We start from the raw sequence: 17,829 nt of genomic DNA on the forward strand, positions 1-17,829 counted from the left end.
AGCTCTGTTTTCCTCTTTCACTTCCTGTTACACTCTCTCGCTTTTTCACTTCTTGAGTTGCCGTCTCTTGTCAGTATCCCTCTTTCACTTACTGTGCCACTTTCTCTCGGTATTCCCCAATCATTCTAGACATCACTCTTTCTTTACCCTCTTTCTGTCTGTGGCCTGCTGCTATCCCACTCCTAATGTCACCCTCTGTACTTCTCTCTCTCATTGTCTAGCTCGTTCTGTGACTGTTTGCTGTTTTTTCTTGATTTTGCTGTCAGAGATGAGTACTTTCTGTCACCCTTTCTGTCAAACACTCGCGGAATCATTATCTTTGTATGTTTGCCTATACAACTATGCTCCAGCAGGCTACATCTCAGAGACATGACTGTTACTTTTCCTCTGGTCTCCATTGACTCTTTGGCTGCTGTCCCTATTGTCCTGCTTGGTCACTCACTGACCTTTTCAGAATACTAGAAATAGAGATGTCGGTAAATACAAAGTGATATTTCTCTTTTGCAATACTTTGGATTGCAAATTCTGAAGCACATATTACAAAAATTTAATTTTTAAGAAGTGGCACTGGATATAAAACACATGAAATGTAAATGAGAATTACATAATGTACTTTAACTTTGCCCTTACCCCCTTATCTGTGTGCTAACACCTGCAGTGCCTCTCCTTTCTCTCTCTTCAGCCTTCTTGGCTTTGCTCTGGCTGGCTGACCAGTGGATGCCACGTTTTCCTGTGTCCGGTGACATCATCGCCCTGCGCTTCCTGCTCTTCCTTGGCCACACCTACGGGGCCATACTGGTTCTGACCACACCCCTCATCACTGTAGAGACAGTCTGCAGGCTGCTTTGGCCCCTCCCATGGCTGGAGGGACAAGAAGAGAGAGAGACAAGAAAACAGGGAGGCCATGGCACGATACAGGAGAAAGATTGGACAAAAGGCTGTAATCACAATAGGAGAAAGAAAGGAAAAGGGCACGTGGATGGAGACAGAGAGTCTGTGGTACACTTTCCTGGGTTGCTATGTTGCCTGTTGGTCTGGATCCTGTCTGCCCTCCATGGCTGGCAACAGTGGGGTCTGGAGCAGGACCTGGTGGAAGACTGTCTCTGGGATGGTGGCTCTCTCTCTGTCTGCCTCCCTAACCTGATCACTGCGACCTTACGACCCCTGTGCAATCCCAGCCTGATCCTGCCCATTCTTGCTCTGTGCCTCGTCCTCACACTGAGCCTGAGAGCACTTCGAGGGAGCCTGACGGACAGCCAGACAGGGCAGGCAGGCTCCCTGACAGACCATGAGAGAGGGCTCATTGTCTACAACACACATGGTGTGCGATGGGGAGACACACTATATAGTGTACACGTAGTGAAAGCACACACTGCTGCTACACATTTGTTCACTGGCTGCTTAAGCGATGAGGTGGAGCTCAAGCACGCTGCAGCTGGAAAACCCGACATTGCAACGCATGTAGGATATTTCACAGAACCACGCATTGGCCTGCCAGACCCACAGAGGGAGAAACAGAGGGTTGGGACAGCCACGCAGCTCCAGATGGCTCACACAAGCACACTCCAGGGACACAACTCCACAGACACCAGTCCTGGGGGGAAGGTTTCCCTGCAGGACAGGGTCTTGAAGGGGCTGCTCTCTAGTGTTGCCATCTGTTTGTTCCCCCCTGTCATTGTTGTCCACACCTCACTGTTTTGGAGTGTGGAGATGCTGTCAGACTGGGGCCTGAAACACTTACTCAACACGCCTCAACGAGAGGGAACGACGAGTATCGAGCACACACCGTTGACAAGGGGAGTGACTTCCGAGCACACTCCAGGCAGAGAGACGTCTCCTCTGGACAAAAAAGCACGGACATATTGTTCGCACCACAATAAAAGGGAAGAAGACATATAAGACACTTCCACGAGGGAGAGACCACTACTGAGCACCACAGAGACGAGGAGAAAGCCCTACTGAAGAAAAAACAGAGGGAGAGACACCTACCAGACATGGGGACAAAGTTGGAGTGGAGGACGGGGGAAGAAAGAGGAGATGTAGGCAGGATGGGAAAAAGAAAAAGACAAATGGAGGTGCATACAGTGTGAACGTTGGCTTTATCACACCAATAAAGTACTTTGAGTGTTTGAACTTTAACTTGAAAGACAGACCAGGGAATGTAAGAGTGAAAAAAGAGGGGTTTTAATGAAACTGACTTGAACAGTCTGTACACCCAGCAAACCCAGACATGTTTAAAATACTCCCAGACTGATGTCCTGCAGCTCACAATATATCCTTTTAAAAAGTGAGTGTTTTCCTTTTTGGTGTGAATCTGTGTGTGTAACCCTGTCTGCAGCAGTGAAAGGTAATTATATTTGTGTAAGATAGGAAATCGTTTTTCTAGTTTTGCTGTACAATAATCCGAAAGCCATACAAAATTGTACGTGAACCATGATTGCTTTGTTTCCTTCCAAAGATTAAAATGACAGCATTAAAACCCATAAAGTTTACTCTTCTGAACCCATAATACAAGTGACCAATATTAGCAGCCCCTAATGCCCAAAAAGTCCTGAGCAGTAGATCACATTCTGAGCTAATTACTAATAAGTGTTTGTGTTTTCATGATTTCGTTTTAGATTAGATGGATCGGAGATAACTAGACACAATACTTTACCTTGAGCACCGTTGGACTGGAATCTGAAAGCTTGGGTGGTCTGAAAGAGAGCATAAACAAAAAAAGATTACAAACAAGAGGTGGCCACCCATCTTGCTAATTTGGAAGTCAGCACTTAACTAATACCACCACCTCATTCTGAACCTTCTCTTTTGGGAGCAAATGTTTTAATCGTCAAGGCATTTCGTAAGGGTCCAGGTGAATCTGCTGCAACAGTAGTCTGTTCCCTCGAGCCTCAAAACTGTAAAAACACTGACTCCAACCTAAAACACAGCTGCATTGAGCAGAAACATGCTCAGCACATACCGGTGCTCCCAGGTCTCACTCGGTAGAGTGGTGAAGGAAGGAGGAGCACAAGTGATCCAGACAATGTAACAGCCTTCGATCTAAAGTGCAGGTGACGGGGGATGCATTTTTTACCTGTAATCTTGGTAAGTTGAGAGATAAAAGAGTTAACGTGAGATCAGAAAGTAAGAAATAAGGCATTAATGGCAATAATGAAATGTACCTGTTTGGACGAGACATGTTTCTACAGACAATTTTCCACGGCAAATAATTATTGATTCGAAGATTTTGAAGATGACTTGATAAGAATAGAAACAGCATATCTTAATATAAAATAAATATGATGCTATGAGGTGATACTGAGAAAAACAGCAGTGTTTGTTTTTACCATGGAGAGAAACTGCACAGCCAACACCTGTTGGGCAAGTCCATGCATGAGCCCCAGTGAAAGAGGTCTTGATGAGGCTCACATGCTCACTCTTCCCTGAGTCCACAGCTGTCAGCACGATCTTCCCTGTGGCAGGGCTGCAGAAAGGTTCCAGCTTGGCTCTGGACTTCCAACCTGCTGCTAAATCAACAGCAATCAACAACAGATGCTGTTAATAAGTGTGACATTTATAACCATTAAGAAAACGTTTTCTAAACGTACATAATGCAACAAAATTTCAATAGTTAATTTTGTAATGGAGGCCTGTTCATTAACTGTTCATATATCTGTAGACTGAGGGAATGAATACTTTTTGCTTTAAAATGTTATTAAGCATCATTTTATCACACTGGTGAGACACACAGCTGTCATGGACCTGTCAAAATGCAGAGAGCCATAACACTACACATTTATGCCACACTCACAGATGTGCATATTGAAAGAAATTAATGAGGGAAATCTAATGATAATGTAGTGTTGTTGGTTCAGGTCTTGGATTTTATTGAGAACATTCAACTCCAATTCCCTTAAGTCCAATGTATCCTAGTGCTTATTGTGCTAGGACAACTCAGTAAGCTGCTCACACCTTTTTTGCTTCCTGATCAACATACTCTCTTCGATTGTTGTCACTTCACATCCAACTCCTGATTGCAGCTCTCTAACTTCACATCAAACTCTGCCACGAATAGTCTGGCATTGTCTCCACTAATCTAATACCCTGCTTATACTGTATGAGGTATTTAACTGCTCCTCTTTCAGATCCAAACTCTGCTTTCTTGGTAAATCACAGACTTGCATTGGCTGAGGAGCTGATGGTCAACAGCTCCACCTGTGAGCTTCTTCATGAAATTGTTGTCTTCAGACAGATGAAAAGAGAAGAAAGGAGAAGGGAACCAGTGGGGCAGAAGGGGACGGCGGAGGGGAAGAAGGGATTCACAGAAGCTGGACCCGGGTGTGCTGTGCTTGTGGAGGTGCTGTGGTCAGCAGGATGGCATGAGGAAGAAGGAGAGGGCAGTGAGGCCACAGGGGGAGTAGGCTGTTGTCCGTGGTGTGGAGAAAGGTTGGGAAAGGCTGGACTGGTGTGGCTGACCTGACGTGTCATGTTAGGAGAAGAGCCTCAGACAGATGGATTGGGCAGCTCTAGGAGGTGTGAGCCAACTGGTGTAGCTGGATAGAGGTAGACAGAGGCTGGAATAATGGAAAAACGGGAATAGTGAGCAGACATGTAGGAGAGACAGGAGATTGCAGTTCTCAGGAATGATGACACTGGGAGAAATTCAGCGTCAGATGCGGGGTAGAGTTCAGCGGCTTGCTCTGGAGTTTGGGGTCCCTTCGAACAGGTGAAGACTTGCACGCATCATGTGAAACAAAGCACACAAGCAAGATATAAATATGAGATTTAAACACGGGCAGACGTGATGAGATTGGACTTTGACCTCCTTCCAAACATTCTTTTAAAACTTCATAAACTGCTCACTTGTAAGTTTCAGTTCTTCAATAATGAATCTATCAGCTTTCTTTTCCTCTTCCCTAAAATCTGCCTTTGCAGTTGACCTTAGAAGTACAGTGCCTGACACTTGAGTTTAGCTGTTCTGAAAAAGGAAGTGCCAGACTCGAGAGCTGACAGAATTATCTGGCTCCCTACCTGATCAGAGTAACCTGAGTTTTAAAGTAACAATGTTTGTTTTCATTTGTTCCTCATGATGCCAATCTACACATCCATATCAGTACACAACAATATCATTCATTTCCTCTTTACAAAGTAATCTAGAGACTCAATTTGCTCACAATCACTTTGGGTACCAAAGTGCACAGAGATCACCTTCTCTAGAGCCATTTCAGGTTTCCAGCTTCTAGTGCATCCTAGACATTACAAGTCCAGTTTCATTCTTGCTGGTATTTTGTTCCTGGAAGCACTCTGTAGTTTATGATGTTCAAAGCAATATCCTACAGAGAACTACAGAAATAAAACATTTTTCTTTCCTTTGGGAGTGTCCTTTAGTTTGGACATACGGGCTCGGAAATTTGGATCGTTTAAGGATACTGGCAACGGATTACAGAACGGACTTGGGAAACATACGGACGAAGGACAAAGAAGATCAGTGTGGTGTGAGTTACATCTCTTTTACACCTGTTTTCCCCTGGCGACACCACAATTGGTGGAGGATGCGGGCACTCGCTGTGTGGGTTTCGCTTTGCGTGTGTGGAGAAAAACAATGGAACAGCTAATACAGCAATTGTCCCAGGCCACCCTCGCCCAGTTTCAGGCTTTAAAAGGACAGCAAGAAGCTATCCAAGCTCAACGGGAGGCAAATCAAATTCAAACCAAAACTAACGAACAAATTATAGAGGGGCAGAAATTAGTACGAGAAGAATTGCAAAGATTAGGGGAAGAATTCAGGCAGACCCCAGTAACAGGGAGAGACACTGTTCAGGCTGAACAAATTGGGCTACAAAAGATGACAGAACTTGATGATGTGGAGACTTATTTAACCATATTTGAAAGAACTGCATCTCGAAATGCATGGCCCAAGGAGCAATGGGCCGGGAGAGTAGCACCTTATTTAATTGGAGAAGCCCAAAAGGCCTATTATGAAGAAGATGCAGAGAATTATGAGACTCTGAAAAAGGAGATTTTGGCAAGACTAGGGGTAACCATGGCAATACGGGCGGTCCGGTTTCACAATTGGAGATACCAAATGGACAAGCCTACGAGGTCTCAGATGTTTGACCTCATACATCTGGCAAAGAAATGGCTCCAGCCAGAAGAATTAAACCCAGGACAGGTGGAAGAAAGGGTGGTGTTGGATCACTTTGTGAGGAGTCTACCTGTTCATCTGAGAAGGAAAGTGGTGGGGATCCCCAGACACTAGATCAGGCAGTGGGCTTAGTGGACAGACACCATGCTACAGAGCCCCTGATTAGGGAGGAAAAGGGGGACTTTCGAAAAGAGGAGAGAAGAAGCCACAAGAGTCTGGAAACCGAAATGAAGTATCGGCCGATAAAGTACAGTGATTATCGAGGGCCTTCACAGTTTAAGAAACCCCTTAGGGACAGATCAGACTCAAGGCCCCGACCATGGAAAGAAACCCGATGTTTTAATTGTCAGGAAGAAGGGCATTTAGTCAGCCATTGCCCCGGCCTGTCCGAACCCATGCAGGTAGACCCCAGAGATGAAGCCAAGTGTAACTACCTTACAGCACAGGTCCCAACCCGCGAGGATCCCCATCTTATGAAAATCGAGATGGGGGAGAACCTGTCGAGGCCTTGTTGGACTCTGGCAGTACTGTGACCCTGGTGACCCCTACAATACTTCCTGGAGAACTGGAGATCCGGGGAACAGAGGGGATACCCATTACTTGCATTCACAAGGTCTATCCGACGGTAGAAATTAGCATCTCTACGGAACAGGGGACCTACCGTTCAACTGTCAGAGTGGTTGAGCAGTTGCCTTACCCTGTGGTACTGGGACGAGACTGTCCCCACTTCCTCCAAATTTGGAACACTGTCCACACAGCTAGGCGAAGACCAATTCCCTGTCCGGAAGGCTGAGGTGACGCCCCTAACGATGTCCCAGATGAGACGGACCCACAAGAAGGAGCAACTGGACTTGGAGATGAATTCGTAAATATGGATTTACCAGACTTGGAGCCACCAGAACATCGTGGTAGGTTTGGGACAGCCCAATTAGAAGATGGAAATTTGAAGCATGGGTGGGGACATGTCAGGAAAATTGATGGGAAGTGGTGTACTGATCCTAGTACATTGAGCTACCCATTTTTCATGATAAAAAATAATCTCCTCTATAGGGTGCAGCAGAAGGGACAGGAAGAAGTGAAACAACTCCTGATTCCCCAGGCCTACCAGATGAAGCTCCTTAAGTTGGCCCATAGCCACCTCCTAGGGTGGACACCTAGGGGTGAAGAAGACGTCCGAGAGACTACTCTCTAGGTTCTTTTGGCCAGGGATCTATAAGGCCATTGAGAAGTACTGTCGGGAATGCCCGGAGTGTCAGAAAACTGCTCCACAACCTTATTATAGAAACCCTTTGATTCCCCTCCCAATTATTGAAACCCCTTTTGAATGGATTGGGATAGATTTGGTGGGGCCCCCGATCCGAACCACCAAAGGTCACCAGTATATTTTAGTGACAGTGGACTTTGCTACAAGGTACCCCAAACCCATTCCGTTGAGAGCTGCCACCGCCAAAAATATAGCTAGGGAGCTAGAACAACTGTTTGCTCGGGTCAGAATTCCTACAGAGATCTTAACTGATCAAGGAACTCCTTTCATGTCTAAAGTCATGTGAGACTTATGTAAGCTACTGGGAATACATCAGATCCGAACCTCGGTCTATCACCTTCAAACCGATGGGCTAGTCGAACGTTTTAATAAGAGCCTGAAAAGCATGCTGAGGAAGGATATGCAAAAGGATGGGAAAAATTGGGATCAGCTGCTCCCGTATCTCATGTTCACAGTACGAGAAGTGCAACAGGCCTCGACCGGTTTTTCCCCATTTGAATTGCTATACTCTCGGAAACCACGGGGCCTATTGGACGTGGTTAAGGAATCTTGGGAACACCAACCCTCAACTTTACAGACCATCATCGAGCATGTGGAACAAATGAGAGAACGAATTAACATAACATTGTTCCCATTGTGAAAGAAAACCTGGAGAAAGCACAGCTCAACAAAAACAAGTTTATAATTGCGAGAGAATTTCAACCTGGCGATAAAGTACTGGTATTTATCCCTAGGGAGAGGGATCAGAATTCCTCCTGGGTATCCCTGCCTGTCGTAAGAGGCGACTAAAAGGGTTGTGTCAGGAATGGCATCCGACGTAAAACCATCTTGCCAAAACCATGGTTGCAAAGAACACAAAGCACATACCGGATCGGTCGGGGCCTGGGTTAACAACGTCCGCCATTAGTGCTGTGTCCCAACAGGGTACTAATGGAAATTATGCTACTGTGGGGAAAACTGTGTGGAGGCTACAGAAAAGAAACAAGGTAAAGGGGCCTGGAAGGAATGTTAAGTCAATGAGAGTGGGGAGTTGGAATGTTGGTACCATGACAGGGAGAGGCAGAGAATTGGTTGAAACTATGGCAAGGAGAAAAGTGGAGATCTTGTGTGTGCAAGAAACCAAGTGGAAAGGAAACAGCTCAAGACACCTAGGAGAGGGATACAAGATTCTATACGCTGGAAAGATTACAAAAATGAATGGAGTGGGTGTGACAACCTAGCAGACAAGATAGTGAGGGTGGTTAGACATTATCAATTAGGATTATCAATGTACAGGTGCTTTTGAGAGTGGATTATGGAATATCATCTCTGTATATGCACCACAGGTAGGAAGACCACAGGAGGAAAAGGATAGCTTCTTGGAAGATCTCGAAGAAGTGGTTAGCAGAATCCCAGGAAATGAAATGGTGGTAATTGGAGGAGACTTCAATGCACATTTAGGAGAGAAATGCCCAGATTATCCAGATGAACATGGTCAGAGAGAGCTAGGAGAGAGAAATGAAGAAGGAGGAAGGCTACTAGAAACACTCCAAGCTCTTGAATTGTTTGCAGTAAACACAGGGTTCACGAAGAATTATGAGCAAAAGGTGACATACAGGAATGGAGGCCATGATACCCAAATAGATTACATATTAGTGAGAAGAATTGATAGAGCGAAAGTTCAAGATGCTAAAGTCCTGCCCTATGAGGCTGTTACAAGACAACACAGGCTACTGATGATGGACATCACAATATTGAAGGAGCGAAGAATAAGGCAGAGGAAACACCCAGCACGAACAAAAGTGTGGAAACTGAGAGAAAACAAAGTAGATTTCAACAGGCTGGTGAGAGAAATGATAAACAACACAGAGGAAAAAGAGGAGCCTTCAGTTGAAGAAGAGTGGACTGAGATGAGCCACATCCTAGAAGAGGCTGCTACCAGGGTTTGTGGAAAGACAAGAGGAGGCAGACCGAGGGAAAATGAAGAGTGGTGGTGGGATATGGAAGTTCAGGAAACACTGAAGGAAAAGAAAAAAGCATACAAGGCACTGAAAGATGGCACTGGAGAATTACGAGAATATAAGAGACTAAAGAAGGTAGCAAAAAGAAGTGTAGCAGCCTGGAAAGAATGGTATGAGAAACTTGAAACAAAGGAAGGAGAGGGCCAAATCTACAAGATTGCTAAACATAGAGCGAGACAGAAAAAAGATATTATCCGGGTGGCAGTACTCAAGGATGGAGAAGGCAGAGTCTTGATTAAAGAAGAACAGATCAAGCACAGGCTGGAATACTTCAAAAATCTGTTAAATGTAGAAAATGAGAGGGAGAACCTAGTGGAGGCAGACGTAGTGTGTGGACCAATCTAAGAAATTTCAGTAAAGGAAGTGACAGAAGCTATCAAAGAGATTAAAGTGGGCAAAGCGACTGGACCATCAGGAATAGCAGCAGAACACTTTTAAGAACCTCGATGAAGAGGGGATTCAGTGGCTGACGAGATTGCTAAACAATATTGCAAAGGAAGAGAGAATTCCAGAAGAATGGACAAAAAGCAGTATGGTTACCATCTACAAGGAGAAAGGAGACCCAATGGAGAGTAAAAACGATAGAGGAATAAAACTTCTGGAACATGGATTGAAAATCCTGGAAAAAATTCTGGACAAGAGACTCAGGAAGATAGTTAGGATCCACAACTCACAATTTGGATTCTCAGCGGGGAAAAGCACAACAGATGCCATTTTTGTGATGAGACAGTTACAGGAGAAGACACTAGAGAAAGGGAAAAAGCTGTATGTGGCCTTTCTGGACTTGGAGAAGGCATATGACCGTGTGCCCAGAGAGGTGGTGTATTGGTGCTTGAGGAAGAAAGGAGTACCAGAAAGCATGGTGAAGTTAGTTCAAGCAACCTATAGAGATGCAACTACGAAGATGATAACACAAACAAAAGAGTTTGAAATCACAGTTGGAGTACACCAAGGATCAGCACTAAGTCCTTTCCTTTTCATAAACATTATTGACACACTGACAGAGGAGGTAAGAACAGAAGTACCTTGGGAACTCATCTTTGCTTATGATATGGCACTGATGGCAGATTCAGAAGTAGAACTACAGGAGAAAGTGTTCAAATGGCAGAGGAGTCTGGAAAAGGGTGGACTGAAAATGAATGCAGAAAAATCTGAAATAATGGTAATGGAGAGAAGAGGAGATACTATGACCAATGTTGAGGAGACAAATGGAGGAAAACTGAAACAAGTTGATGGCTTTAAATACCTTGGATCAAAACTGGTAAAGGGAGGAGAAACACTGGAGGCAGTAAAACAAAGAGTGAAAGCTGGATGGAACAAGTGGAGAGAAATAACTGGAATAATCTGTGACAGGACAATTCCTAGAAAGTTAAAGTGCAAAATGTACAAGACTGTGATTAGACCTGTACTACTTTATGGAGCTGAATGCTTGGCAGTTGGAAAGAGGGAAGAGAACATGATGAGAAGAACTGAAATGAGTTGAGATGGATTCTGCAGATTTCAATGAAGGATAAGATCAGAAATGAAGAAATCCGTAGAAGATGTTGGGTGGTGAATGTGGTTGAGAAGATGCGAGAAGTTACGGTGGTATGGACATATCATGAGGAGGGACGTTGAGGAAGTAACAAAGAGGGTAATGGAATTTGAGGTGGAAGGTAACAGAGAAAGAGGCAGGCCTAGAAAGAGATGGATAGATTGTGTGAGAAAAGATATGGAGGTATGTGAAGTGAGTAAGGAAGATGTGCTCGACAGAGACAAGTGGAGAAGAGCAACCAAAACCGCTGACCCCAGGACAGTCTGGGACTAAAGCTGTGAAAAAGAAGAAGAAGAAGAAGAAGAAGATAAAGTACTGGTATTAGTTCCGACCCCAGAATGTAAATTCTTGGCCTCCTGGCAGGGTCCTTATGAGGGGGTAGAAAAGGTGGGACCGGTCAACTATAAGGTCAAGCAACATGACAGAAGACGGCAGCATCAAATCTACCACATCAATTTATTGAAAAAATGGCATGGGACCGAAGTTCTGCTCACCCACTTCTCCCCTGACCCTTTGGAAGAAGAAACGGGAGCTGTAGCCATGGGAGACCTGGCTCTGGCTCAGAAACAGGAACTACAAAAATTCCTGTCCCAAAACAAAGATGTTTTTTCTCAGACACCTGGTCGCACCCATCTTATACGACATAAGATTACCACGGAACCAGGGAAGAAGGTAAGACTACCCCCGTATCGAGTACCTGAAGCTAAAAGGAAATTGATTAAAGGAGAGGTGGAAAAGATGCTAGAAATGGGAATAATAGAAGAATCATAGCGAGTGGGCTAGCCCGATAGTTCTGATCCCCAAGACGGATGGAACTATTCGATTTTGTAACAATTTCAAACGGTTAAATGAGATCTCGCTGTTTGATGCATACCCCATGCCCCGTATTGATGAACTAATTGAGCGATTAGGCAACGCCTGATACATCAGTACCCTTGATCTTACGAAGGGATATTGGCAAGTGCCGCTGGCCGAAGAAGACAAAGCCAAGACTTTTGCCACACCTGAGGGACTATATCAGTATAGGGTCCTACCCTTCGGTTTGCATGGCGCTCCCGCAACGTTTCAAAGATTAATGGACCGAATTCTGAGACCATATCATGATTTTGCAGCTGCCTACTTGGATGACTTTGTGATCCATAGCACGACATGGGAACAACATCTACAACACCTGGAAGCAGTGACTGGAGCTTTGCGAGCAGCAGGAATAACAGCCAACCCAAATAAATGTTGTCTGGGGGCTCGGGAAGCCAGTTATCTTGGTTATACAATCGGGAGAGGATTGATCATGCCCCAAGAGCAGAAGGTGATTTCTCCGGAAAAAATCAAATGGACCGACTTGGAAGAGAGGGCCTTTCAAGACTTAAAAACATCTCTCTCTTCTCAACCTGTCTTATAGGTACCGGACTTCAATAAACCTTTCATGGTACAAACTGATGCTTCTGACACTGGAATTGGAGCCATACTCTTGCAAGAAATTGATGGACTGGAGCATCCTATTCTATATATTAGTCACAAGTTAAAAAAACACTATTCTACCATAGAGAAAGAATGTCTAGCAATAAAATGGGCTCTGGACTATTTGAGGTATTATTTATTAGGAAGACGGTTTATATTGTACACAGATCATGCGCCATTAACCTGGATGTTACAAAATATGGATAAAAATGATAGAATTACACGATGGGGACTTAGTCTTCAAAGGTTTCAATTCCAAACGGTATATAGACCCGGAAGGAAACAAGGAAATGTAGACGCCCTCTCCCGAATGCACTGTTTATTTTTTTCTAGACTGCCCGAAGACGGGGCTGATCTCAGGGGGAGGTAATGTAAGAGGACCAGGGGTAGGGTCATTTATAACCGGTATTTCCATAACGAAACACTGGATATACTAGATATAGACCTAGGCAAGATGGCCGCCAAGGATAACCAGCTGACCCGCTGTTGGAAAAGATCTATGCAGCAAAAGAATGAGACACAGGTGAGCTGTGTCTGGAAACAGAATATAAATGTCCCAGAAGCAGTGAGCCGGCGCGGAAGCTGAAAAGGTGAAAGCGTTTTGGAGGAAGGAGAGGTTTAGGATTGTGCTGGAAGGAATTAAATTATTAGTTTGGACACACGGGCTCCGAAATTTGGATCATTTAAGGATACTGGCAAAGGATTACAGAACGGACTTGGGAAACATACGGATGAAGGACAAAGAAGATCAGTGTGGTGTGAGTTACATCTCTTTCACACCTGTTTTCCCCCGGCGACACCACAGTATCTAAATGAACCTTTTCCCACACTGGGAGCAGCAGTATAACCAGTGTAAGCTCAGCAGTGTTTCTGGAAGGTGCTTTATCGATATAAACTCTTGATACCCTGGGGGCAATAATGTATTCTCTTTCCTGTGTGAATTTGCTTGGCTTTTCAAAGGGTTTGCAAGCCACTGAACATCTGTGTCCCGCATGAATGCTTAGGTCTTTTACAGTGTGACTGTATTTCTTCTGACACTGGAACCAACTGTACAGTTTCTTTCCTGTATGAATGCACTGGTGAGCTTTGAGGGTTGCACATTGACTGGAACTCTTCCCACACCCTCTGCAGCAGTAGGGTCTCTCTCTTGGGTGATTTGGTTGTTATATCTGCAGGCTTAACTTCAAATTAAGAAACTTCCCATACAGGCTGCAGTAGTAGGGACTCTCCCCAGAGTGAGAGCACTCATTGATGTGAATTAAGAGATCATCTGTGAACAAACCTCTTCCTTCACTGTATACAGCAATACAGTCTCTTTGTTATGTAAGTCTGCTTCTCAATTTTTGAAGTTTCAGTTCTGCAAGATGTTTTGCCCTGCAGGTGTTGCAGCCATACTGTATGTCTTTCTTGTGTGTATTCTCTGTTCCACACCGCTCCAGCAAAGGCAAGTGGACTCCACTGCCCTGTTCCTCACAGGTTCCAGTAAGGAAACACGTGTGCTTTGGTGTCCTGCCTGCTCTCACCTCTAACTCCACTCTGACACAAGGCAATAGCCCCCATGGTATTAATGTGTGCTCTAGATCTAGTTTATACACTTCTACATTGAAGTCACTGTAGTTTCCATTTTAAAGAGTCCTTTCAGACCTGTCTCCTCTTTCAGGTTACTGACTGCTTCTCCATGCGGCTCAGTTCACTGCCCCATCATGTGAAAAGACTCAACTTCTCTTTCTTGATTGGCTGCCATGCTTTGTCCACGCTGTGTTTTATGAGAGCCATGGATCCGAGTCCTGGTCCTGAAGGTCCACATGCCTGCTGGCAGTCAGGCTGCTCTGTGGAACCCCATTCTACTCAGTCACACAGAGCGCCGGTCTCTACAGAGCCTAGTAGACAAGACGAGAGAGGAGGATAAAATAAGAGTCTTATTGGTAGCTCTGAAGATGAGTTATTAACTTCTTGTAGATATAGGCAGTGTGTACATGTATTGTTAAACACTACCAAAGCACAAGCTATTTATTACACTATAAAACAATTTGATTCCAGAACATAAAAGTGTTTTGCAAAACACTGTGTTTTTCTATGAAATAGCTGTGAAAGTATTTATAAAAGTTGCACTCGGTTGTGCGTCAGTCATATTCTCTGTTCAGTTTCTTCGTCGTTTTACGACCAATGCTCATTGCGAGTGAAAAGAGCAAAAGGAAAACTGAATAAACACAAAAAAAATTCATCCAAATGTTTGCAAGTACATTCCAGGGATTAATGCAAAAACACTGTTCTGTTCAGACTTGTATCCATTACTCACCTTGTTCCACCCTGTGGCAGTAAATGCTTCAACTCTGTATGTATGAAAATATTACTAAAACCTACAGCGCAGTACTGATGTACCTGCAGCCTGAAGAATAGGAATGATATTCTGACAGGCTGTAACCTTTCAGAATAAATGCATTTATCTGGAGCTTGTTTAATTTATTCAAAGTAACTCGTGAAGAAATTAAAGTTTATTTAGAAAATATTTAATCAAATATTTCCTAATAGGTTAAAATCATGAGCAGTTGTGAAAGAACTTCAGTATCCCAGTTTGAGCTCGACTCAGAATGAGTCTTATCTGATTAGCATTTATTCTAATGTAAATACTGAAAAAGAGTCATGACCTATGTGATCTTCACTAGTGACATTACGTAGCCTTTATTGCACTGAATGTGAACAACTGAACTAAAAAGTAATTTTGTGATTTTCGTTCTGCGGTAGTGAAAATGATTGAAGGAAAAACACAGCTGCCTTTTTTTCATCTGCCTGTACATCTTGAACTCAGCAGCAAAGATCAGAAATAATTTGTGGTGACCAGTGCAGTAAGCCCATCGGAGAAGAGGGAAAAAGGCTGAAAGGTTTCCTAACTGCCAAGTGCACAGGAGGTGAAGAGTCTAATTTCTTTAAATATATTTCACTTTCGACATTATTTTCCTGATGATGTGTAAAATATCTATGCAACTCGCTGTTATGCAATGCTGGGATGAAACCATTCATTCTTTGTAGCACACACATGCAAACAGGCAGCTGTAGTTTCCAGTTCTCAGTCTAGGAAACAAAATCTCTGGTCACCACTTTCCAAAATTGCCTGATTTGTCTAGTGTGACTGCAAGCAAATGCTCAAATACAGTGGTAACAAAATACAGAGAGATCTACAGGGGCCACTTGGAAATCATGCAGTACTGGGCTTTTTACCAAACCAGCTGGAACAGAAATAACATAACGGGAATGTTTATTTAAAAATAAACTGATTTTTTCCCTTAACTTATTCAACACCACTTGTATTGACAGACACGATGCAATACAGCCCCTCATACCCATCTGTCAGAAACTTGAAAGTGGATTTTATAAAGTTTGACTCCCACAACAACCCCTTATCTGCCGGAAGCCCATAGTTTCACTATTTGGGATCCCAGCTTTACGCAGATACAATCTAACTTGGCTAAACCCTACGAATCTAAAAAAAGTGCCCTTACATAAAAGTATAAAAAAAACACTTCTTGCGCCATTAGTAAAAGCTAATCAGCTCATCACACAACAATGCAGGTTTCCTGATCGGAACAGTCATTCCCACACAACCTTCAAGGGCTGCTGAAACTTAGTAATCGAGTCTGGCTGAACTTTACTAAAATGTATTGTCTTATATCTGTTCTATGAACATGCCTGAAATTGTGCAGTTGAATAACAATTTGTAATAATGTACCTACAGTATGTACCTATGTACATCACTAGTGAAGATCACATAGGTCATGACTCTTTTAAAATATTTACATTAGAATAAATGCTAATCAGCTAATACTCATTCTGAGTCGAGCTCAAACTGGAATACTGATGACTTAAACGAACAACTGAACAGCCTGCTCTAAGAAAGGCGAGTGATTGAATGCGGAACCTGCGGTTTCTGACCCGTTTCCTCTCGCCGGTACGCAGCTGCTACGCTACCCTCCTGGTTCTTCAGCTCTTCGCCGGCCGCCTATCAGTTCCTAATCCCCGGTCCAGCAGCTCCCAGAGTCGGTGCCACCCCGCCGATAAAACCGTCACTACTCTGCCTGCTGTCAGCGGTATGAGCAGCGAGTGGCCAGTCGGCATCTTCCTACCAGTTTTGTTTATGGTCACTGCAGCCTCCCCGGCTCCTTCAGTACAGCCCTCCTGCTGCATCCCTGTTATTGCAGCGTGCAGTGCGCCCTGTCCGCCTCCTGACTACCCCTGAGGACGCTGTCCTCCGAACCTTGCCGGTTACTAGAACTGCCCGTGCGGTGACCAATGACATCACCACCTCTACCGTAACGTTCCTAAGAGCTGGGTGCTGTTTAAACATCCACCCGGCATCAGAAAGGTGCTTCTGAATGGTAAGGGTCACAGCAAAAAGAAGCTCATCCCGGACGCAGGGGACTGCAGGCCAACACAGGGCGGCCCACACGTAAAGGCACGATTCACAGAATCGGAAAGCAGGGGGTAACCAGAGCACCCAAAAAAAAAAAAAACGTCACGCAGACAAAACTGACGCTTCGTCATTAAAGCCTATTATATGCAAACAAAAATATGCGTTTGAGATTCAAAGATTCCCAGCAGTGAAGCACACTCACCACTCTACAGTCTACTTGTTTCACATACAATGAGCTATAAAACAAGACTACATCACTTGGGACCATAGCACTAGGGCTGGGATCTCCTGCTTTAGAACGTGATGACCTGAAGTCAAGAGCTTCTCCTTTACTCCTGTCATTGTCTCTGTTCCTGTGCTACTGTGGGAGTGCTTCTCCATCTTCAAGGTGCTCAAAGTGATGTCTGCTACCACCTGAAAAAGCAACAGCCTGTTTTGGATCTGGGACCACATATATTATAATACTGCTTTAAAGCTCCTTTCAGGGATCACATCTCTCACACTATTGATAATCCTTTCAATGTTTTGATGTATTGTTGCTGACAAGAGTATTTGGGCAGTTAAAAATGGCAGAAACCTTGAATAAATACAATGAATTCTCTTTCTCAGCCTTATACACAAACCTGTGATATTTCTCATATGCACATATAATGACACTAACATATCTATGGGAGCAAATTGGCACAGTGGTCAGCATTGCTGCCTTGCAGTGCTGGGGCCCTGGGTTCAATTCCAGACCTGGGGTGCTGTCTGTGTGGAGTTTGTATGTTCTCCCTGTGTTTGTGTGGGTTCCCTCTGGATGTTCCAGTTTCCTTCCACAGTCCAAAAGCATACTGGTAAGTTTATTGGCTCCTTGGGAAATTTAGCCTGCAATGTGTGTCTGTCCTGTGATGGACTGATGGCCTGTCCAGGGTGTACCCTTGCACCTGTTACTTGGTGGGATAGGTTGTGGCTCTCCCATGACTCTGAAATGTTAGAAAATGGATGGATTGAATGAATGTCCACCGTTGAAATACTGTATCTAGGTGAATATAGACT

At 44.2% G+C, this 17,829-nt stretch overlaps 1 protein-coding gene and 1 long non-coding RNA gene across 13 annotated transcripts in view; one reads left to right on the forward strand and one right to left on the reverse strand.

Moving 5' to 3' along the window:
- The window catches only part of LOC107075495 (uncharacterized), a 20,789-nt gene extending 18,498 nt beyond the window's left edge, over positions 1-2,291 (forward strand). For both annotated transcript variants that reach the window (XM_069183897.1, XM_069183895.1), the window contains exon 3: positions 683-2,291. In XM_069183897.1, the coding sequence (XP_069039998.1) occupies positions 683-1,899 (1,217 nt within the window). In that variant the 3' untranslated portion in view covers positions 1,900-2,291. The remainder of the gene's footprint in view (positions 1-682) is intronic.
- The window catches only part of LOC107075496 (uncharacterized), a 23,057-nt gene extending 6,259 nt beyond the window's left edge, over positions 1-16,798 (reverse strand). For 3 of the 11 annotated variants that reach the window (XR_011183649.1, XR_011183652.1, XR_011183650.1), the window contains exons 1-3: positions 16,505-16,795; positions 14,028-14,263; positions 631-3,509 (exon numbers count right to left, since the gene is read on the reverse strand). This is a non-coding gene — a long non-coding RNA (uncharacterized lncRNA). The other 8 variants (XR_011183644.1, XR_011183647.1, XR_011183648.1 and 5 more) reach the window with 8 other exon arrangements.
- Between the last annotated feature and the right edge of the window lie 1,031 nt (positions 16,799-17,829).

This window comes from Lepisosteus oculatus, chromosome 25 (genome assembly GCF_040954835.1).
Source record: "Lepisosteus oculatus isolate fLepOcu1 chromosome 25, fLepOcu1.hap2, whole genome shotgun sequence".
Taxonomy (NCBI): Eukaryota; Metazoa; Chordata; class Actinopteri; order Semionotiformes; family Lepisosteidae; genus Lepisosteus; species Lepisosteus oculatus.